Source organism: Spermophilus citellus, assembly GCF_964194105.1.
Source record: "Spermophilus citellus genome assembly, chromosome: 10".
In the NCBI taxonomy this organism is placed as follows: Eukaryota; Metazoa; Chordata; class Mammalia; order Rodentia; family Sciuridae; genus Spermophilus; species Spermophilus citellus.
This window is the reverse complement of record NC_138197.1, coordinates 128,115,608-128,138,311: the sequence shown is the minus strand read 5'-3', so window position 1 is coordinate 128,138,311 and position 22,704 is coordinate 128,115,608. Positions and strand designations below refer to the sequence as shown.

The 22,704-nt window shown below is 57.3% G+C and overlaps 1 protein-coding gene across 3 annotated transcripts; it reads left to right on the top strand.

The window, feature by feature from the left end:
* Window positions 1-2,171: 2,171 nt before the first annotated feature.
* On the top strand, window positions 2,172-19,740 carry CBX7 (chromobox 7). Of its 3 annotated transcripts, none has more exons than XM_081310490.1 (6): window positions 2,172-2,490; window positions 4,467-4,510; window positions 11,438-11,503; window positions 13,277-13,343; window positions 15,978-16,326; window positions 16,648-19,740. In XM_081310490.1, the coding sequence occupies exons 1-6, from the start codon at window positions 2,422-2,424 to the stop codon at window positions 16,800-16,802; spliced, it is 750 nt and encodes a 249-aa protein (XP_081166616.1). In that variant the 5' UTR covers window positions 2,172-2,421; the 3' UTR covers window positions 16,803-19,740. The 3 variants fall into 3 exon arrangements, with proteins under 3 accessions (XP_081166616.1, XP_081166617.1, XP_081166615.1); XM_081310491.1 differs by having other exon boundaries at window positions 2,177-2,490; window positions 16,257-16,326; window positions 16,645-19,740; XM_081310489.1 differs by having other exon boundaries at window positions 2,179-2,490; window positions 16,645-19,740.
* Window positions 19,741-22,704: the final 2,964 nt, after the last annotated feature.

The following is a 22,704-nucleotide window of genomic DNA, read 5'->3' as shown; positions in this document are numbered from 1 at the left end:
CCACACAGCATCCTTGAGTTTAGGAAATTATCTCTTGCAGATGTTTGTTGCAAATTGCATCTAGCTGGATTTTATGCAATGTGACAATCTGTGTATTTAAACCACAACATTTAGTTAATTTGTATTGTTGAATTCTAGGACATCTGAATTTATATTTGTCCCTCCAATCTTGTTTTTTGTTGTTGTTGTTGTTGTTTTGTTTGTTTTTTCCCTCTCTGTTCTTGCCTGCCTTGAAATTGGTTGGTTTTCTCATTCTGTTTTTCCCCCTCTCATTGGGTAAATCTTACTCTATTTCCAACTTTGATTCTTAACTCATTATTGCTCCCCTTCCTCCAGAGGAATATAAGGATCTTAGAACATTCTAGCTCCACTCACCAGAGTTACAAGCTACTGTTGTTTTGGACTTAAATTCTATTTTTACCCGGAAGACATTGTTACTGTCTCCCATTATCAATGTTCTTCATTGTTCTTTCTTCCCGTATTGCACCAGAACTTCTGTCTGGCCATCTTCCTCTGCTTTTGAAGTTCCTCCGCTGGAATTTCCCTTAGGGAGGGGTGAATTCTTAGCGTTTGTATTTATGTCACTACTTCACCCTCGTTCATTGGGTACATAATATTTAAAAATATATTTGTTCTTTTTGGTTACGTATGGCACTAGAGTGTATTTCGACGTATTACACATACACGGAGTAGAACTTCCCATTCCTGTGGTTGTGCAAGTTAAACTGATCGTGTGTTCATTTCTATGAAATAGGAAAGTTACGTCGGATTCATTCTACTGTCTTTGCTATTCCCAACCCTTCTTGCCTTCATTTTCCTTTGTCTAATCCAAAGTCTTCTATTCCTCCCTTCCGGCCTCCTACGTAATTCTTGAACCATATTTTCACCGGAGATAAAATTCCAGGATGAAGGTTGCTTTCTTTCCCGACATTGGACACATCATTTTACTGCCCTTTGCTGCTCTTTTTTTTTTTTTTTTAAAGAGAGAGTGAGAGAGGAGAGAGAGAGAGAATTTTTAATATTTATTTTTTAGTTCTCGGCGGACACAACATCTTTGTTGGTATGTGGTGCTGAGGATCCAACCCCGGCCGCACGCGTGCCAGGCGAGCGCGCTACCGCTTGAGCCACATCCCCAGCCCCCCCTCTTTGCTGCTCTTGATGAAGTCAGTTGTAAACCTATTTCTCTGTGCCTGACCACAGGTGTTGGAAGGGAATGGGGAGCTATGGGAAGTTTCTGAGCGCTGGGGGACTCGGCCAGGTATGCATATTTTGGAGAGCGTGCTCTTAGACCCGAGGGGACGGCGGCTGGGTGAGAGGCGTTGCTGTGAACCTGGGCAGTGGGTGTGGAGGTGAGGGAGGTGCAGCTCTGAGTCACCGCGAGGAGGTCAGAGGCAGGACCTGGGCTCGACGCCGGGATGGGGAAAGAACCAGAGGGGCAAGGATGATCGCGGGTTCTTGGCGAAGATGAATGGAGATATCTTTGAGCAGAGGTAGGGATGGGTCGGGGGTGAGTTCGACCTGGACCACATATTCATTCATCGCAAGAGCTGGGCAGTGTGGCAGGTCCCAGTGTGTACCTTATCTTCCCTGCAGCCTCACCCGCCACGAGCTGTTGCCTCGCCTAGCGCTGCGCCCGCACGTTAGCGGCGCAAATAGTAGGGTGGGCCAGCGCAAGGTCGCACGCGGAGGAACCTGCTTAGGACCTGCGGGCCACGCCGCCCCGGAGTCGGGAGTTGAGAGCTGGGTTCTGCGGCGCCCGGACGGCGTGGGAAACTCGTGCGGTCCGCACTCCTACGGCACTAGGGTCGGTGCCGGACGAAGGCTCCCCCGTCGTGGGAGTGGGAAAGCTGACCTCCCCGCCCTGCACCCCTATCCTTTCTGCCCAGGCCGGGCCGGGCCGTTTTGGCCCCACAGAATCATCGGGAAGACCTTGGGCCTCGCAGCTCGGTGTTAAACATCACGGTCTGCCCGGGGCGCGAGGACGACCGCCGCGCACCGACGGCGCAGCAGCACAGAAGTCCCGCCACGCCACGCCGGGGATCTGCCAACTGCTCCCGGCCACAGCGCTCTGTTCCGCGGGGCTCGGGGCGGGGCCAGGGCGGGGCGGGGCTCCGGAGGCCAGGGGCGGGGCTGACCCGCAGGGCGCGAGTTGAGCCCCGCGGCCCGCAGGCCCGCGCGCTCCCGCCCCGCCCCCTCCCCGCGCGCGCTCGCCTGCTGGCGCGGAGGAAAACGTTGCGCAGGTTCAAAAATGGAACGTCGGCGGCGTGAGAGAGCGCGAGGGGGTGTGCGCGCGTGCGCGTGCGCGTGCGCGCCCCGCCGAGGGTGACGGGGACCCCGGCGGCCCGAGCATCGCGCGCAGCAGCCGCGGTCCCGCAGCTCCGCCCCCGGCCCGGCCCCGGGCCCGCTCGCTCGCCGCCCCACATGGAGCTGTCAGCCATCGGAGAGCAGGTGTTCGCGGTGGAGAGCATCCGGAAGAAGCGCGTGCGGAAGGTGAGGCTGCCCGGGGGCGGCCCCAGGACCCCAGAAGTCGCCTCGGGTCCCCAGCACCACCCCCTTCAGGCTGGAGCTAGAGGAACGTGGGGCTGGGGGGAGGTCAAGCAGCTCTGCACCGCCGGGCCTCTCTCCCCCGCCGGTGCCTCAGTTTCCCTGCCACCGTGTGGGGCGAGTAGAATCAAAGTTGTTGGCGCAAGTTGCTGGGGGCAGCTGAGTCCACCTCATCTGCGACGAGGATCGGGTAGGATAGGAATTCTGAGTGCCGTCCTGCCTCATCCCCTTTTCATTTTAAATATGGGGAGGCAGGCCCAGGTTGACTTGCCCGGTGCGTTAGTGTCAGAGCTGGGTCTCGAACTCGGCACTGTGGACTCTTAGTAACAAGTCCCTTGAAGCTGGAGGCGGAGCTTTGAAAAAGTGTCCTCCAGCCTATGGAAGTTTTCCTGCTGGACTTTGACCTTTTCCTATCCTTATCCCGCAGTGCACACCCCTCTTTCCCAGCCCCCACACCACCCGGGTCCCCAGCTTCCAGCCCCGCCCGGGCTCTGAAGCCGCCGCTGGCGTTGGGGCATCCTCGAAGCTCCTCCCCATCTGCCTACGCCTGCCTACCAAACACACACCCTGCAATTTAAAGAGGCGTCCATGCTGCTCAGGACCCCGCACCTTGTACCAATTTGATTTTCCTGGCCCCGAGTCTGCACTTCCAGTGCACGTTTGCCTAAGGGGGACTGGAGGTTGGGCTGGGGGCTTCCATAGGGAAAAGTTCCTCTCCTGGTACTCCCCCCTGTCCTTTTCTCTCATCTCCTTACTCATGCCCTTTGGGAGGCTCCTGGTGTTCTCCTTCCCCTGGGCAGGGAAAGTGACTTGCTCAAGACCCACAGCAAGTTAGAGAAGAGGTGGAGCAGCAGCTCTGGTGGTTGCTTGCAAGCCCATTTTTTTCCCATGATGAAAACTCAGTCCTTGTATCTTGAGCCAAAGGTCAACTTCTTTTCTCTCCCCAACTGGGCTTGGGGTTTAGCTTGCTTCTGAATGGGGCTGCCTCTCCTTTCTTTCCCTTCCCCCAGGTTTTCCTGGGTTTAAAAGAGGATTAATTTATTCTACAAAGCCCAGTGCTTTCCAGAGGCAGGTACAACCATCACACCATTCTACAACCTGGTGGTGGGGGGGCAGTGGGAGGGGTTATGAGAGAATGGGGACCTCTGTGTCAGCCAGCCTCTGAAAACATTCCCTGGAGATCTATTCCAGGCACCATCCTTAGCCCCAGGGACACCTCCAGTGTTCTGGCAGAGGGGATGCGGCTCAGTGATGAATGAGGAAATAAGTACAGATGCCTGTGGATGGGCTGTGTGCTCTGCTGAAGGACTGCCAGGTGCTAGGGAGGACAGTGACAGGAAGGTGGCCAGGGAAGGCCTCTTTGAGGAGGTGCCATATCTTGGTCTTAAAGTTGTGGTTGAGAGGAGCTTTGCCCAGTCAATGTGCTTGGACAGCACACTTATAAAAGTCCCTGTCCCTTGTGAAGAAGGGAGGAGGAACTGGCTCTATTTCCTAATAATTGGAAGGATCTACTGCCTTGCTGAAGGTGGAGAGTGTGTCAGCCTTCTCTGGGGTCCTGCTAGGGTCTTTTGATGTAAGGGTTCTTCTTGCACAGACTCAGCTGAGAGGGCCAGAGCCATTGGGAAAGTCTTCCAGTTGTCATGAATTTGACGCTGAGATTCTGGCCATTGTGGATCTCTGGCCATACATGCATGTCCCCATGTGTGACGAGAGCTCTGAGCTTTGGCCCCAGGGGCATTTGGGGGTCTCTGGGTTGGTAGGGATCTAGTGGAGGGTCCCCGGGTTGTATTTGTGTGTCAAAGCGCAGCTGTTTGCAGAGGGTATCTGGGACCAAGATCCTTTCCAAAGCCATTTGAGACTTGACTGTCCTGACAGGTTGGGGCAAGCGTTTGTCTCACTATTCCTGTTTCTCTCTCTTCCAGGGCAAAGTGGAATATCTGGTGAAGTGGAAAGGATGGCCCCCAAAGTAAGGCTCCTTCGTGTGTGTCTCCCTGTCCATCCCTCCGCCCTTTGTGCCCCCTCCCCTGCCTAGCTTTTAGCGTAGGCTGCCTTTGTGACTGGGCAGCTGACCCTGACTAAATCATCAGTTTCCCCTCCACCGCCGCCTTCAGGGGTCGGAGCACAGGTGCCGAGGTGGGGGTCCAGCTCCTGTGGTGCTGCCCTCTCAGTGTTGGGCTTCTCCTGGTAACTGGGAGTGAAGACCCGGCATCTGTGCTTCCGAGATGGCCAAGGGGCCGGAGCTCAGCAGGTCTACTGCTGGGTAAGCCACTAGGGAAGGATGGAGCCTGGGGCCACCTTGCCTTTGGGTGGCACTTTCCAGTCTCCAGAGTAGATCCCCAGACAGCTTTGGGAGGTGGGTGTGATCCTGAGCACTCAAGATGAGCAACTGGCTCAGAAAAAGGTCACACAGCAAGTAGAGGCACAGTTGGGACTTGAACAGTCCTCCCCATTTTCAGGTCAGTCTCCTTGCTGCCCCAACCCTCCCATCCCACAGTCGGGGGTCGGAGAGCTGGGCCTAAGACCTCCCCCCGCGTGCTCCGCCTCTCCTGCTGAAGCCCAATCAGGAGCCCGCCCACCAGCCAATCACCTCCCAGCAGGGAATTGTTGGGGGAGGGAAGAGCAAGCCTTGGGGCCTCACATTGGTCTGTGGGTGCCCCGCCCTCGGCCTGCCTCCTGCAGACCGACTCCTGGAAACCCCCTCTCCCACCTGCTGTCCGCACCTGGGGCTTCCTGCTCACCTGGTGTGTGTAGAAAGGGGGGCGTGCCGACGTGGTGTTTGGCCCTGCAGGCTTTCTGGGAGGGAGGTGGGAGGCCGCAAAGGGGGAGACAGCCCCGCGGGGCCTCAGCTTCCCTCTGTGTGAAATGGGCTCAATAGTCCTCTTGCCGCCAGCTCTGCCTTGTAAGGGGAAAGGACTGAGTTCAGAGCCACCACAGCATCCTGATGACAACTGGTGACCAGCAAGTAGATAATACACTCCTCAGTCCTTCCTTCCAAATACGCCTGGAGCTTTGGGAGGACCCCCTCCCCCACTGGCCACAGGTGGATTCTGGCTCGGGTGGAGGGGCTCTTCAGCCCTTCCTCCCCTCCCCCAGCTCTCCGGAATGGCAGTGGGCGGGGCTTTCTGGCTTTTTGGCCTTCCAGACACTCTTTGCTGTTTGTCCTCCTGACTACAGCTTTTGATAGATTTCCTTCTCTAATCGGAGACCCTATTAATGAAAAGTTCCTTCTCTCCCGCTTTCATTGATCTATCTTAAAGACCAATACATCTGCCCGCCCCTCAGAGCTCAGTCAGGAGGAGGGAGCTAGCCAGAGAGCAGAGGCCCTGGCTGTTTCTGTGGGCCTATGTCCCTGGCCCACTTTTTTCTTAAGGTGCTGAGACATCACGTGGGCCCTCTTGTGACCCCAGTGGAGCTCTTGAAGCCCTGTTTGACCAGGTGACCCAGGGGGTGCCTTATGCCTGTCCCCTCTCCTTGGTACTGGATTCCTGGCTGCACAGTGGACAGTTGTGAGCCCTTGGGCAGGTCCCAGCAGGGCAGGGCGTCTGCTTTCTGGTCTTCACATTGGAGCCATAAACCGTCCTTTGGGTGGATTGTTAGGAGGATCGACAAAGGGCAAAAACTGCAGGGTGCCAGGCTCAACCCGCTTTTAGTGGGGATGTCTGCAGTTGGTACAGAGTTAGGTGGGTAGGCTTGGAAGGTGCCCCACCTAGGAAACGAAGTAGGGGATTCCATTCTAACAAGAGCTCATTTTTCAGATAAGGATACTGAGGCCCAGAGAGGGGAGGTCATCCAAGACTATAATTGCCAACCCCAAGCAGTGTGCTACCCACTTCCCACCATCATTGGTGCCACCTGCGCAGGCAGGTACTGCCAGTCATCCCCACCTCACTTGGGAGAAGAAAGTGGCTCAATCAGGGTAGAGGCAGGAGAGCAGGGGTCTCCCTTCCTGGGGGGAGGGTGCCTGCAACAGAGACTAAGAAAGGTGGTGGGATGGAGCTGGCAGACTCTTCCCCTGGGCAGGAGCCTTGGCTGGGCAGTGCCAGCCTTGGGCAGGCGGGGGTGTGTGGTTCAGGTCCTCCTGCTTGGTGGCCACTGTCCTCACTCTGGGCAAGGAGACTTCTGTTAATTACAATTAACCATAAGCAAACTGTAATTGATTTTGTGGTACTGGGAGTTGAACCCAAGGGTGCTCTCCCGCTGAGCTACATCCTGGCCCTTTTAGTTTCTGAGAGAGGGTCTCACTAAGATGCCCAGGCTTTCCTTGAACTTCAGTCCTCCTGCCTCAACCTCCTGTGTTGCTAGGTTTACAGGCATGGGCCACCATACCCAGCCCAAACTGTACTCACTCTGAGCCAGGCTCCATTGGAGCTTTCTATGCCTTTTTTGGTCCCCAGGAGTAGGACAATGAGTGTCCCCTTCCCCAGCAGATATGTCAGAGGGGCTCTCTTGCTGCTGCTGCTTTTTTGGCTTCTTTTGTTTTGGGTATCAGAGATTGAACCCAGGGCACTTTACCACTGAGCTACATTCCCAACCCTTTTGTTAATATTATTTTGAGTCAGGGTGTCACTGAGTCACTTAGGCTAAGGCTAAGTTGTTGAGGCTGGCTTTGAATTTGCAATCCTCCTGCTTTAGCCTCCTAAATTGCTGGGATTACAGGTGTGTGCCACACCACTGTGCAGGGCTCCTGCTTCTTTTGCAGCAAAATGGCACAGGAAGGGGTTGGGAGCACAAGGCAGAGGATGTCAAAGTAACTCATGCCCTTTGGGAGGTTTATGGTGGTCTCTGCACCCTGGAGAACCCCTAGGTACTCCACTCTCATTTCATCCTTCCCAGTACCCTGCTACCCCCACATACTAGATGCTTTCCTTTCTTTCCCACTTGTGAATGCTACTATATCTTTTAGGAAGGCCTGGCTCCGTGGAACTTTAATAGCAACATCAGTGAGTACAGCAGTCACCAAACTGCCAATCAAAAAACTCCCATTAGGAGCCAGACATTGGCCCATCAGTTGCCCTAGAGTCCTCCATTTCATAGATGGAGAGACAGAAGCCCCAGCAAAGAGCTGTTGCAGAGTCAGCTGGGAAAATTTGAATTTCAGGCTGCTGGATCCCAAGGCTTGTGGACCCACCAGATGTAATACACAGCCAGCTCCACCCAAGGTGACCAAGCCAGGAGTCTCTCTTGTCTGTTGGCCTTTTGGCCAGTTCAATGGGATGTGCTCAGGCTTTGGGGCCAGACCATTTACCTTAGAAAAAATAGTTTTTGTAGTTTCACCAGCTGTGTGACCCAGGATAAAACCTTCAATCTCTCTGTGCTTCCATTTCCCCATCTGTAGAATAAGGCCCCTGCTGAAGACCAAGACAATCACTAATGGCTTCTAGCCACAGAGTAAGAGGTATTCCTCCTCCACAGCTGGGGTTGGACAGCAGCAGCAGAGCCCTGGGTTCCCACCCTGGCAGACTTGGGCCCTCTAGGTTTTTTGAAATTGATTTCATTACTGCTTATTTGCACTTATCGAGTTCCACACTGATCTAAGTGCGTTATGTGGCTTAACACAGCTAATCTTCACAACCCTAAACGAAGGGATTATTTATTGAGAGCCCCACTTTAGGATGAGGCCCCAGAGGGATGGAAGTCAGACCAAGTCACCTGCCCCCAAGGAGGGACCCGGCAGTCTGCACCGGGGCTTCTCACTCAGGGCAGTTAGAGGGGTGCTGCTGCTGGCCTGGCTCTGCATGGCACCTGGAGTGGCTCGCCCGGGCCCCAAGCTGCGCCACAGCTCGGCAGCGCCGTCTTCACGTACGGGTGAGGCTTGCTGGGACTTGGGGCGACCTGCCTCGCTGACGCCCGCTCTACCAGGAGGAGCCTGTATCGCCTAAGGATGGAACTCACTTGGGAGGCGGCGGCCGCTTGTTTACCGGGGCTGGGGGCGGGGCGGGGTCACGTGGCCGTGTTTATCTCGGAGCCGCTGCGCCGTCCCCGCCCCCGCGCGCCTTGGTTGGCCGGGTGACCGTGCGTGCGCGCCGCCCTGCTGCGAGGGGCGGGGCGCCCCACGTCCTTCCACTTCACTGTCCCGCCGGCGCGGGGCGCTCGCTCCCGGCAGCCGGCGCAGCCAATGGTCGCAGACCTGCGGCCCTGAGGATGTCCCGGGTCGGCCGCGCGCTACCTGGGCCCGCCTGTCATCCAAGCTCCTGCCCACCCTGCAGCCTCCTGGCTCCCCTAGTGCGCGGGGCGCTCCGCTGGGTTCGCTGGGTTCGGGAGCCAGGGGGCCGAGGGGCCCAGGTGCTTCTGAAGGCCCGCAAGCCCGGAGCGGCACTTGACGGCTGCCACGGCCCACCCACACCAGAAAGCATCCTGCTCTCAATCTGGCCGCCCTGTCCTGTGCACCAGTGTGCCAGGCCCTGGTCAGACAGGCAGTGCTACTCTCTCAGGGATGTCAGCCAGTGAGGAGCCAGACACGGTGTCCTGTGAGGCATCCTAAGGTAGAGGGCGACTGGGAGTGGAACTGAGTTCCAAGCACAGACTGGCCACTCACCCGCTCTTGATCCCCCGCAAGCTGCTTAACTTCTGTGTCTCATTTCTTCATCTGCAAAATGGGGTAGTGTAAGAACCTACCTCCTCAGAGTGCTGTGAAGAAGGGACAAGTTCCTGGCGGTTGTTGGTGCACCAGCTGTCACTGAGGGGGTGGGGGTGATTTTTCTTTAAGATGAGGAAATTGAGGTCAAGAGAAGGGTAGGGACTTACCAGCAATCACAGAGTAGCTACATCAGCAAGAATGAACCTGCCGTGGCAGGTGGGCTGGGTAGAGAGGAAGGGCAGCAGTTAGAGAGAGGTGAGTCCCGCCCACCCAGGAGGAACCAGGATCTCCCTCCTTATTAGATTCATTGAGAGAGCCAACCTTTCCTGGGGGGAGGAGGGCACAGTCCGCATCAGCCTTTGGGTCCTTGGGCTTCCAGAACTATGTGGGGCCTCCACAGCCACTCCCAGGCCAGGTGCTGGGCCTGCTGGGAGGAGGGCCATTCCGTAAAGCCTGGGAAGCTTGGCTTGGCTCACTGCAGGGTCGGAGCACCCAGAGGTGGGGCACAGCACAGATGACAGAAGCCAGGCCAGGCTGCACCAGGCCTGATGGTGGAGTACGTGGGAGGGAAGATGAGTGGAAGGAGGAGGAGTGCTTTCTGTCTTGGGATGTCTTGCTGCTCAACCCTGGTCTACTGTTAAATATCCTGAGATTAGAACAAATAAAGAAGAAAAGTAAATAAGTATTCTGATACGTTAACCTGGGAGGTTGCAGTTGCAGGGGCTCTGCCTGCCTCTTCTGCCTCCGGAAGCTCCCCAGTTACTTGCCTTCTCACCCAGCAAGGCCTCTTGCCAAGATCGTGGAACTTTGCTTTGTTTTGGTTTAGACACATTTGTTGCCTGTGTCTTTACCTTTGTATACTTAGATACACAGGTATTTTACATAGGGATTTATATGCACTCATGTGTACAGACCTTTTTGTAGTACTGGAGATTGGAGCCAGGAGGCAGTCTACCTCCAAGCTATAGTCCCAGCCCATTTAAAAAAAAATACATTTTTGAGACAGTTTTTTTTTTAAATATTTTTAGTTGTAGATGACAAAACACATTTATTTTATTTATTTATTTTTATGTTGTACTGAGGATGAAACCCAGTGCCTCACACCTGCTGGGCAAGTGCTCTACCACTGAGTACAACTTTAGCCCCAGAACAGTCTTACTAAGTTGCCCAGGCTGACCTGATACTTGTGATCCTCCTGCCTCAGCCTCCTATTGCCCAGATTACAGGCATGTGACTCCACATGTGGCTCATACATATGTGTATTTTTAAATTTTATTTATTTGTTCATTCATTCATTCATATGCGGTGCTGAGGATGGAACCCAGTGCCTTCACACATGCTAGGCAAGTGGTATACACTGAGGACACCCCCACCCTAAAAACTGTTTTATACTTACATCTCTCTATGATGAGTGATACTGGTTTTTCCATATGGAAGTCATAAAAGTTTGCTTTTAAAATGAAATTATTTAAACAAAAAGGCTGCACTGCAGGAGGCTGGTGCTGAGTAGTTAAAAGAAGGTGGAAGGCACCTGTGGCATTGTCCCCAGCCAGGCCTGATCAGGGCAGAGCTCTGGGGAGCGGTGCTGTCACCCCTCTGTCCCTCGGCTCTTGGGGGTGCTGAGGTCAACTGTGGGAGCACCGCACCAGAGTTATAGATACTTACAGATACCTGTGGGGTGCCAGGCCCAGAGACTAGGGCACTTATGTGAAGGCCTGGTCTCCATGGCTCCGGTGCCCGAGGCAGGAAGGAGCAGTGACCCCCGCAGGCTGGGCTGGAAGGCTGGGGAGGAACCCGTGGTGCTGGTAAACACTGGGAGACACCCGCAGAGCGCTCCCCACCTGCTACTGGCTCTGGACCCTTAAGTAGAACATTTTATCAGCACAAGAGCCCTTTACAGAGGGGGACGCTGAGGCACAGAGCTGTTGAGTAAATGGCTCAGGGCTGCCCAGCTAGCTGTGGCAGAACTGAAACTTGAACCCTGGCCAGGTGGCTCCAGAGCCCCCACGCTGTCATAGTAAGAGTGTCCCCCAGTTTCCTGGGACACATAGGGACCTGCTGTCTTCCAGGCATCAAGGGCCTTGGGTGAATGTGGGGTCTCTCCTGAGTAGGACCCAGTCAGATTGTGGTGAGGCAGGAGGGAGGGGAGTTCTGGTGTCACTGGGGCCCAAACAGGTCAGCCCCTAGGAGTGCGTGGCAGCCCCCCCTTACCAGGAAGGGCTGGAGGCTTGGTGAGGGAGGGCCCTGGGACAGTGGCCGTGGCCTCTGGGGCCAGGCAGAGGCAGGACAGCTCTCATCTGTTACTTCTCTTCTCAGGTACAGCACCTGGGAGCCGGAGGAGCACATCCTGGACCCCCGCCTGGTCCTGGCCTACGAGGAGAAGTAAGGGCCTGCAGCTGCTGGGCCCACTTCCAGGTTTCCTAGGGGTCCCACTGCAGCGTGGCCCTGAGCAGGGGGCCGCTGGGGGTAGGACCGGGGTGTCTGACCAGGCGTTGGAAGGTGGTGGGCACAGAGAACTCCGGGTCCCCTTCCTTTTCTGCCTGCCACTTCCTCTGGCTGCCCGGCCATCATCTCTTGGCTCTGGCACTCGGAGCTCCAGCCCGAGACCTCAGTTGTGTTCAGGGGAGGCAGACAGGGGTGGCTCCCAAGGTGCCAGTCGTGTGAGTGGCATGTCAGTGGCTTGTCCTTCCACTGAGGGAAGTCTGATGAGGTCACCTGAGCCCAGAGGAGGCATGACCTGCTGAGCTCTGGCCCTCTTCCTGGCCACCTCCCAGCAGAGCCCCAGGGTAAAGTGGGTCCCCTCTTCTGCCAGCTACTGCGGGGTTTCCGCGCGCCATCTGGCCCTTGTGCCCAGCAGCCCTGCCCACGGTGGGCAGCCTCGGTTCTCCCAGCGTGGCCCGTGCAGTGTGGGCCTTGTCTCTGTATCCTTTTTATGTGGTCCCTTACAGCAGCCTCCTGAGGCAGGGACCAGGGGCTCGTGTGGCAGATGAGGAGGCTGAGCCTCTGAGGAGTTTCGGTTGTCCTGAGCCTCTGGCTGGAGACTGGCACAAGGCCACGGGGCAGGTGGCAGCTCCTCCCTGCGCTCAGTGCTTCTCCCACAGTCTCCATGGCTGCTGATTCAAAGGATGCGCTTTTATTGTTCTTTCCTTTAAAATCCAGGGTGTCCCGTCCCCAGCTTCTTTCTCCCTCCAGGGTGCTTGGTGGGCCTTAGTTCAACAGGGTGTGCCACTTGGGAGAACCCTGTGGACCACCTTGGCGTGTGGCCAGGCAAGCCATGGGGGAGTGAAGGCCCGGGTGGGACTGCAAAGTGCCTTTCTTGGCTGTCCCGAGACCCGTGTCCAGAAGGTGCCAGGTTCCGCCTGGAGGGTGACCGACATTTAAACAGAGGCCGTGGATTCACTGCTTTGTGCTGAGCTCATACTGAGACTAGCCCAGGCCATCCAGCCAGGCGGGGGCGGGGTGTGGGGCGGTTAACTCCACCCCCACATTCTCTGCTGTCTTCCCGGCCTCCAGAGTGGGGGCCACAGGAAGTGAGTTGAACCAGTGACCAGGAGGCAGAGGCCTGGAGCTGCCTACTTTGGCCTCATGGTTTGCAGCCTCTGGTCGTGGTGTCTCTTGTGTTGAGTGTGACTTTGTAGCACCTCAGCCTGTGCCTGGGGGGGCACCATGAGAGCCATCGGCAGACAACTGGGTTTCCTCCCCACCCTGATGAGATGGTGCAGCCTTCCTCAGTTCAGGTTCCTAAGGATCTCAAGTCAGGCCAGCGGGCAGGACTCGCCACTCTCCCCAGCCCCCCAAGGACATTCAAGGCACATTTGGTTGGCAGGTTTCTACGCAGCTCCTCTAAGAGCGACAACTGCACCTTGGAGGTCCCCACCGCATGCACAGCAGGGCATTTGCGCTGGCCCTGGAGCTCAGGGAGGACTCACGTGTTTGGAGAGCCCCACATCAGTGACAAACAGTCCCCTTCCCATTATTGGATGGGAAGTCCAAGCCCTGGAAAGTGGACACCTGACCAGGAGAGCCTTGGAGGACTTCGGGATGCTGGGGGGGGTCTCCATCCCGACAGACAGAGGAGGGGATGAAGCAGACACCTTCCTTTCCCTTGGATGTCACCAGTGTTTCCTTTTCTTCTGCCACTTGCCTTGCATCTAGGGAGGAGAGAGACCGAGCGTCTGGGTATAGGAAGAGAGGCCCGAAACCCAAGCGGCTTCTGCTGCAGGTAACCCGGCTGCCGCAGGGCCTCCTCCTCCCCTGCCCTACCCAGGCCCCTGCCTCCCCTCACCCCCCTGAGTGCATCTGCATTGGCTGGTTGAACTGGTTCACTTGCCCGCCCCTGGTACCATCCGGGCACTGTGGGGTGGGACACTCAGTGGGTAATTTTCCACAGAAGGGGAAAAGCCCAAACATGGAGCAGGAACTGAGGAAAGATGACCCCCCGTGGGGGGAGCCTTTGTGGGAGGAGGGGCCACATGGCTAATACAGGCCTAGGATTTTTTTTTGTTTTTGGAGGGATACTTGGGATTTAATTTAGGGGCACTCGACCACTGAGCCACATCCCCAGCCCTATTTTGTATTTCATTTAGAGACAGGGTCTTACTGAGTTGTACGCAAGGTACTAAGGTCCCTTGTTTTTGCTAAGGCTGACTTTAAACTCAAGATCCTCTTGCCTCAGCCTCCCAAGCTGCTAGGATTATAGGCGTGCACCACCGTGCTGATCTTAGTCCTAGGATGTTTGAAAGCTTAGAATCTCATAAATAAGCCTATGATGCTCAAAATCCCCAAACAGAAAATTGTAATATTTAAGAGCCTCAGAAACACAGACTCTGGCGGTTAGGGGACATGGAGGCTGGACTTCCAGAACCCGGGAAGGAGAGGCCCTTCGTGTGTGGACCAGCTGTGGAGCACCAGCTCCTAGAAAGGTGTCCTTCTTGAGTAGGAAGAAACCCCTGGGGACTCCTTTTGAGTCCTCTGAGAGGCGGGGCTCTGATACCCTGGACACCTACATCTTAGGTCTGGGAGCATGAAAAGCAAATGGGGCTTGAGGTGCAGCTGTGTGTTCTGGGCAAGCTGCTGAGGTTCTCGGTGCTGGGTTCTCGCTGTGAGCATGAAAACACCTGCTTTAATTTCACATGCGCCCGCCACCCCCACCCCTGTGTCTGAATCAAAGCACAAGGCTCCCTGGTCCGCGTGCAGTGTGGAGGTTATGGATCACCTGGGGCTTTCTTGGCGAGTGACAGCCTCCTTCCTGTGGGGGGTGATCCATGGTGTTTGATGTGAATTGAGTCCCAGGATGGAAAGTCACATTTGCCAGAGAACTGCATGTGGGGTGGTGTATCTGGTGCTTCGCAAATGGCCACATTTCCTCTGCGTGCCAAACCTGCCGGGTAGGTGTATTAGTTATCCATGGCAAATCTATAACAAGTCACCCCAACTTAGCAACCTAAACCACTGAACTCATCATCACATAGTTTCAGTGGATCAGGAATTTGGGAGCACTTTAGCCAGTTCTTTAGTGGTCCTGATTGGGTAGTCAGGGGACCAGGTCAGTTGCCTGGGCCGGGCTGGGGCTGCTCCAGGCCCAGGATCCGTGCCAGTTGTTTTAGGGCAGCTCCTGCCATGAGGCCCTGCCGGGCAGTGTGAGCCCTCACGGTACCGCCACTCGCTTCCCCACGTGGGTGATCCAAGAGCAAGGAAGAAGCCACTGTGTCTTTGTGACCAGGCCCAGGAAGTCACACGCAGCAGTGTTTCTTGTGAGAAGGGACCACCGATGGCATGAAGGTGGGAAGCAGGTATTGTCAGAGGCTGTCCACTGAGGTCTCCTCACCGCTTTGCTGTTGAAGTAGCTGAGGCTCAGGGAGGCCTGTGGTTGACCTGGAGTCACACAGCAGGTGAGAACCGAGCTCTGGCCTGGAGCCCCCTGTTCTCGCATGGAGAGGTGGCATCGCACTGAAAGAGCCTGCCTTGCTGACAGTAGGAGAGGCTCCCAGGGCTGCGGCGGGACTAGCTCCCGCTCTAGTTTCCCAGGCCCCTCTGGGTTCGGCCCTGCTTCCTTCCGCCACAGCCGCACCCAGGGCAAGGGACGGGATTAGGAGATTGGACTGAGTGGAGGCCACATGTGTCATCACCGCCTCCAACTTGGGTTGTGACTCCATTGGCCCCATCCTTCCTGCTGTTCTAGGAGCCCTCAGCCTCTGGTGACAGGTGACAGGTGAAGGTACTGTACCAGAGTGATGGGGGGAGATCCCGTATCTTCCTTTCTTGGAGACTTAAATTCTCCCCAAAGGCAGGGAGACAGATCCCCCATCTCAGAACTGGGGCCTTTGGTGTAGGAAGCCCCCGCCGCACCCTGCTCCTTGGTGAGGCAGGTTGGCAGAGGCCTGGGCCCCACAGAGCTGAGGGGCAGCATGCTGTCCCTTCAGCTGGGGGCAGGTTGTGCTGTCTGTCCCCACAGCCTAGCTGCCACAAGAACCCACTCCGTGGAGCTGGCTGCTCCAGCTGAGGGTGGTGTGCAGCAGCGATTCTCCTAGAACCTAAAGTGCTTCAGAAGCCACTTCAAAAACAATTTTTTCTGGTGGCTGGACCCAGGCCTGGTGTGGAGTAGGCGATCGATGCTCCCCCAGTTGGGTTTCCTTTCCCCGTGTGCCGCCCCCACCCCCACCCCCGTGGTTGTCGTCCTGGGTCCGTCCGCACCCCTCCATAGGGCCGGGCAGGGGGCCGGGGCGCTGCGGCCCTGGCCAGCTGTGGGGGGCGTGGAGCGGCGGGCACCCGGCGCCAGGGGCCAGGGCTCTAGCGAAGGCAAAGGTGGCAGCGGACGGGAGGCGGGGCTGACCCGCGCCCTGGCTTGCCCCCGCAGCGGCTCTACAGCATGGACCTGCGGAGCTCCCACAAGGCCAAGGGCAAGGAGAAGCTCTGCTTCTCTCGCGCGCGCCCACTCGGCAGCGGGAGCCCCGAGGGGGTGGTCAAGGCGGGGGCGCCTGAGCTGGTGGACAAGGGCCCCTTGGTGCCCGGCCTGCCCTTCCCGCTCTGCAAGCCCCGCAAGGCCCACAAGTATCTGCGGCTCTCGCGCAAGAAGTTCCCGCCCCGCGGGTCCCACCTGGAGAGTCACAGCCATCGACGGGAGCTCTCCCTGCAGGAGACACCGGCCTCGGATGACCTGCAGGCGGCGGGCCAGTGGGAGCCCGCAGAGCAGCCCCCTGAGGAGGGTAAGACAGCCCGGCCCTGGGCCTCAGATCTGTAGCGTCCTTGGAGGCCACCAGGTCCAGTTGACCCAAGCCTTGAGGACCTGGTTGGCTACACAGCCAGTCGGGACTGTGGGGACTGACTTGAGCCTGACCCCTGGCCAGAGCTGGCAACCCACTATGGAAGACTCTGTCCGCCAGGGACTGGGGGGGAATGGCACCCTCTTGGGGGACCAGTGGTAGGTCCCATGGGAAGGACCTGGAGTTGGGAGGGGTCTGCATGCTGCTGCTGTTCCCCCTGCCAACCTGTCCTCTGTCCCTGTCTTTGTCCTGTGGCTGCAGCAGATGCAGAACTGGCAGATGGGCCCCCTCCCTGGACACCTGTGCTTCCCTCAAGTGAGGTGACCGTGACAGACATCACCGCCAACTCCATCACCGTCACCTTTCGAGAGGCCCAGGCAGCAGAGGGCTTCTTCCGAGACCGCAGCGAGAGGCTCTGAATCACTGTTTCCACCGTTCTTCTTCGCTGTTTCCTTTGGGGCTTGGGGTGGGGAACTCCCGAGACAGGGAGGGGTTGGGGCAGGGTAATTATTTTATTTAAAAAAAACACCAAGCAGAAGAAGTGGGGATGGCCCCACAACCTCCCACCACCCTGCCCTTCTCTGTGAAGGGCGTTTGCAGAGAGGCCTTAGGGCTGGGTTGGGAAGGTTGGTATTGCTCTGTTTAGGGTCCCATCTCCAGGCTGATGGGGACAGGGCCACCTGCTCAGGCTGCTTCTGCAGCTGACTGCCTTGCCTTGCAGCTGCTGGTTCCAGAAGGGAAAGGAGCCCTGGGAGGCAGGGCCCCACCTGGCAGCCCCCAGCCTGTCTGGTTGTCTGGCCCTCCCACCCCTTTCTTGGGATTGGGTGTTGGTTTTGATCTTTCCCCTCCAGCTTTGGTGGGGCTCGGAGGCTGCTCTCACCCCAGGGCCCAGGTCAGGGAGAAGGGGCTGGAGGGAGGGTCTGAGGTAGAGTCACAGACTCCTTCCCAGGGAGGAGGCTGCCCTCTGGGCTCCCTCTGCTGAGAGATCCTGCCCTATCTCCTGGCTCGTGTGGAAATATGTGCACACCTAGCGGCACAGCGTGCACGATGCCCCTTGTGTACATCACATGTGCCCTGAGTGTCCACGTGGGCCTCACATGCCTCCTTTAGAAACCCTGGCCAGGTGAACATAGGGCAATTCACAGCACAAAAGAACTCGCCACGGCAACCCACCACCTTGCACAGGTCATGCGACAGGACCTGTTCCAGCTCCATTTGCTCGCAGCTGTCAGCGAGAACAAGGTTCTGGCCACGAGCATGGCGGCATCTGCTGCTCCAGGCATGCAGATGTGGCTTCCTGGTTGTGCCTGGCCAAGCAGCAGGTGTGCAAGCATCTGCCCAGTTGTGCTGACACATCTGCATAGACTCCAAGACACTTGTGACCTGTCCTTCCTCCCACAGGGATTCTTGTCCTTTCTGACTCAGGTGACTTTTCAGCCCTTCCAACTCCCCTTTTTCTGCCCTCCCCTCCAGCTCAGCCAACCCCAAGCATGGTGTGGGTGTGGGCAGGCAGGAAGGGCGGGGGTGTCCCACTTTCTCAGGGCAGCCCTTGTCTCCTGGACCCCTTCCCACTTCATTCTGTGTCCTCCCACCAGACCTAAATAGACGGCAGGGACTGGCCTTGTTTCCTGTGGGGGTCCAGCCGCAGGGGAGGTTAGTTCAGGCTGTGCACAAGCCTAGCGCCCTGGTGAGGTTGTGTCTGCCAGGAGGAGGGATGCTTGGCTTCTGGTCTGCCCCAAGGTTCCCTGCGGGCTGGTGGCTTCCCTGCTCCCTCATCCCAGCCCTGTCCCAGAGAGAAGGCCAGTTGGAGTCAGGGGTCCTGGGGAGCAGGGAGCAGGTCCACTCCCCCACCCTTCCACCCCGGTCAGAGTTGGGGTAACCTGAACACAGTAGAGCCATTGTGGCTGGGAGCTCATCCCTGTCCCCTGACTCTGTGCCTGTCCTCAGAAGGTCATTAGGTCTTCGTGAGGACAAGGGCAGGGTGACTCTTCCCCCAGACTCCTCCCCAGTTCCCAAACCAAAGACAGCAGACACCCTTTTCCTTTTTGGGATGCTTTGTTGGCAAGATTCCCAATTCCAGCTCCTTCTCCCTCTCTCTAATTCTCGTTGCCCGGGATCAATTCAGTGCTTCCATTGGGGGACAGTCACAATAGGTGACCTGATTCACCCCAGCCCAGGGAATGGAATCTAGATGAGCATGTGGGGTGGGCCCGGGAAGGGAAGGGGCTTCAGCTGCACGACCCTGAGAAGAGGAGAAGCCTGGGGGCAGGGGCTCCCAGCCCTGGAGGTGGAGGGCCGAGGCTGGGACAGCGAGGGGTCCTCTCCAGCTGACTGTTGGACCCTGGCTCTGGGACAGGGCCACAGCTTCTACTAGAAGATACACTCTGCCCCCTCAGGAGACACAGGCCCTCTTCCTGCTTCCTGGGGGTCCTAAGCTGTCAAATTTGCCAGCCTGTGGCCCTGGGGGGTTGGGGTTTTTTTGTTTTTGTTTTTTTGCTTTTTTTTTTTTTCCTGGTGGGTGAGGCAGCTGTGTTTCTGTCTGCAGCAGCAGAACATGCATCTCCTCTTCCTCAGACCTTTGTGGCCCACAGGGAACCCTGTGGCTCAGAGGGTGAGGTCCAGGCCTGGCCCTGGAGTGATGGTCTTGAGATGTTTAACTCAGGGCAGCCTGAGAGCGGCTCCCTGGGGAGAACCACTCAGGCAGTTAGGATCTTTTTCAGCCCAGGACAGGTGACCTTTGTGAGGGGTTGGGTTTGGCCATACAGGCCTCCCCCCAGCCCTGAGTGTCCCAGCTAGGGTCAGGTGAGAGAAGACCAGGTGGACAGTGACCTCCCACCCCACAGCTCCCCGGAAGGCCAGTACCCTCGGGCTGGGGAACACTGGCCGCCTGCCTCTCCCCAGCCCCTTTTGAATGTAGAGGCCTGTTGGTACTTTACTGTTGCCATGAAGCGGGGTGGAATGTCCCACCCACCCCTGGCACGGAACCTTATCATTCTGACAGGATGGTAACCCCTTTGCCAATGTCCCTCGCCGCCTCCTCTGGGAAGGCGCTAGGCATCTGAATGGAAGCCTGTGTAGCTTTTGCTTTATAAATGGCCAGATGTGGCCACCAGGTCTCAGCCAAGAACGCGTCCTTTGCACAGATGAGCTTCGAGCTTTGTTCAGACGACATGAATGTACTCGAGGACCGGGCATCGGCTCCCAGGGCGCGCCTTCCTGATGGTGAGGCTGGGGAGGGTCAGAGCGGGTGCAGAGCGCAGTTTTATTTTTGTACTGATATTGGTAAGAGACTGTATAGCATCTATTTATTTAGATGATTTATCTGGTAAATGAGGCAAAAAATTATTAAAGACAATTTAAAAAAAATTTGTGGGCATTCAATCCTTATCTTAATACGCTTGCCCTCTGTTCTGGGGAGAGAGCCAGCGCAGCCCTCTAACCCCAGGCGGGCGGGTGGGGCACGCAGTGAGACAGAGTCCTGAGGCCACTTGCTTTTGGGTTCCTCACCAGCTGCAGGATGCTGGCTGGGAGCAGTCAGGGCGAGCAGGAGGGGGACAGTCCCAGTGAGGGCAAGAAAGGCATGCTGGGGACACGCGGGTGCTGAGGTCATGTCTGGGTTTCTAGTTGGGGTGATGGGTTGTGGGAAGCGCCTCCTCTGGAAGGAGATTAAAACAGAAGAGGGTTTAGAAGGAGCTTGGTCACCCCCCAAAGCAGGCCTGAGGCCGGGATGTTCTTTGCAGGGAGTTTGGGAGGTGACCCAGGGACAGGACAAGGGTTAGAGTGGGCAGAAGAAAGAAGAGCTATGACGGGTGGATTATTGAGGTCAGTTATAGGCAACTGGGGTACAGTTATGCTATGGCCACCAAGAAGTGTCCCACAGATTGTCCTTTCCTGAGGATGGATTGGTGGAGGGTGGCCCTCAGCCATCCAGGGCCCCCGGCCCCCGGGCTGTACCCATCAGTTATATTGAGCCCCAACTAGAATGTGCATTGAGCTGGTGCTTGACACCACAGGGGACTGTCCCCAGCCCATAGCTGAGGTCAGGGATGAGGCCAAGAGGTGAGTGTCCCGAGGGCCATTGCAGGTGCGCGGCTGTGCTGTGCTGCTGGTTCTTCACAATAAGGCTGTCAAGAGGAGGCCAGCGACAGACAGCCCCTGTGAGGAAGTAGTATGGTGGTGGGGAAACCACAGTTCTGGGTGGCCACGGCGGTGTGGAGGGTGACCATCACCCCCTTCTCTCCGCCCCCAGCCAGCCACCCTCCCCGGTGGGGAGACCCAATTGCATCCACCAAGTGCTCGGGGCCCTGGTGACCTGCCCTCATCAGATCAGACTACACTTGCTGCACACGTGCCTCAGTCACCGCCAGGACTGGGGACAGCAAAACGTGCCTCCAGGACTCCCCAGGTTCAGACAGGCTCCCCTCTGCCCACATTATGTAGCAGCCACCTGGCACCTCCGGGCGATGGAGCTTGGTCGACCTCACCAGGAACCCCGTTTTCCTGTTTGCCCACTGACACTCGCCCCAGGGGCTGACACCCACCCGTGGAGGTTGGGACTTGGGATTCTGAGGCGTTCCCTGGAAGACCCTCCCTGCCCTGGAAACCAGGATCGCCAACCCACCAGGCCAGAGCCACAGAGTGAGGAGGGCAGATTCTCAAGCCAGTGAAAAGGGCCAGTCCCACTGCCACCCCCAGGCTCTTCCTGGATGTGGCACCATGGGCCCAGTGCAGGTCCCAAATCCTGGGGAGCTCTGGCCTGACTCCGCAGGGTGCTGCCCAGCCCTGATGCCCACGCTGATCTTCAGTTTGCGATGCCATTGTTCTGGTATCCAGGAGCTTGGGACGGGGCCCAAGGGGCAGGGCCCGTGGAGCCCATGCCCACGCTAGCTCGCTCACTCGGCTGTGCTGCTCTGCCAGGGGACGACGGGGTCCCGATCCAGCGCGGCTGGGGTGGACGTCTGTGGGGAAGCCAGGCACTTGGCCCGCCGTGTTGGTGCTGATGGCATCGATGCTGTAGAAAAGGAAGGCAGATCCACGCCCAGGGACGAGTCAGCTCTGGTAACCAAGTCGCCGACCTCTCCTGAGGGAGGGGATGGAGCCCACGGACACACCCTGCCTTGAAGTTCCCAGCCACTCCCGCTGCTCTGTGGGGCTCCCAGTGGCACCAGCCTCTGACCGGCGGGCATTCCTCAGCTGTGCTAAAGGGCTTGGACCAGCTCTAGGAGAGGACGGCTACTCTGCGAGGGCCCTCGAGGAGCCTCTGCTTTTTCCAGGAGGCTGTGCAGAGGGCAAGGACGGAGGCCGGCTGTCATCCGCTGTCATGGCTAGACAGACAGAAGAGTCCTCACCCTCCAGCTCCCCAGGAGTCCTCCGTGGTGACTGCTCCTCCGTGGACACGGGTCTGAGACAGTCTGTCCTTCCAGAGAACATGGTGAGGGCTGCATCCTTGGTCTCACTCCATCAATTCAGACTTCCCACCGACCTGAGCTTTCTGATCCTTCCTCCAAAGGACTCAGAGTCTGTTTGGCATCCATGGTCCCCTACAGGGGTAGGTGGAACCCTTCCAAAATGTGGAGATGAAGGATGTCACCCTCACAGGGGGCATGACAGTGCGGGTCATGGCCATACTTGAGAACCTGGGGAGCGCAGGGCCAGCCTTGCCAGCGGTCAGCATAGGGGTTGCCAGGGCGTTTGCTGTGGCCAGAAGGTGGGCCCATGTGTACCCACATGAATCTCCCCCAGTGCCAAACAGGGTGCACCCACATGTTCTTATTGCTCTTCCAGATGTGGGGCTTAGAGCTCTGAGCAATTAAATAGCAGAGTCAGAGGTGGGTACAGGACGGACACCTGTCATCCCAGCACTTGGGAGGCCGAGACAGGATTGCAAGTTTGAGGCCAGCCTTGGCAATTTAGGAGACCATGTCTCAAAACAAAAATAAAAAGGGCTGGGGATGTGGTTCAGTGGTAAAGCGCCCCTGAGTCCCCCAAAATAAAAAGTGTAAGAAGGTGGTGGCAGAGAGCCCACCCCCAGTGCTGTCCTCACACCCAGCCTTGGTGGATTTGGCAGCACGTCAGGCCTGGCGCCAGAGGTCCCCACTGGCTACACCCTGCGTCCCAGGAGCATGCCCGCCGTCAGTCCTCCTGTTGACCCTCATTAAACACTTCCCTCTGTTCTGCAGGCGCCTGCTAGGGTCTCATCCTTCTGGTGCACAGAGGGAGCCCACCCAACCGTAGTCTAGGCTGAGATGAGCAGGAGAGGAGGACACTATCACCCTGGGGGACAAGGTGGTCACCAGACAAGGATAGGCAGCTCCCACCTGC

Excerpts from the sequence above, each read along its gene's own strand:
- CBX7 (XM_081310489.1), top strand. The coding sequence starts at position 2,422 with ATGGAGCTGTCAGCCATCGGAGAGCAGGTGTTCGCGGTGGAGAGCATC. Across the intron at positions 4,511-11,437 it reads TGGAAAGGATGGCCCCCAAA|GTACAGCACCTGGGAGCCGG; the intron begins GTAAGGCTCCTT and ends TTCTCTTCTCAG. Across the intron at positions 16,327-16,644 it reads AGAGCAGCCCCCTGAGGAGG|CAGATGCAGAACTGGCAGAT; the intron begins GTAAGACAGCCC and ends CTGTGGCTGCAG.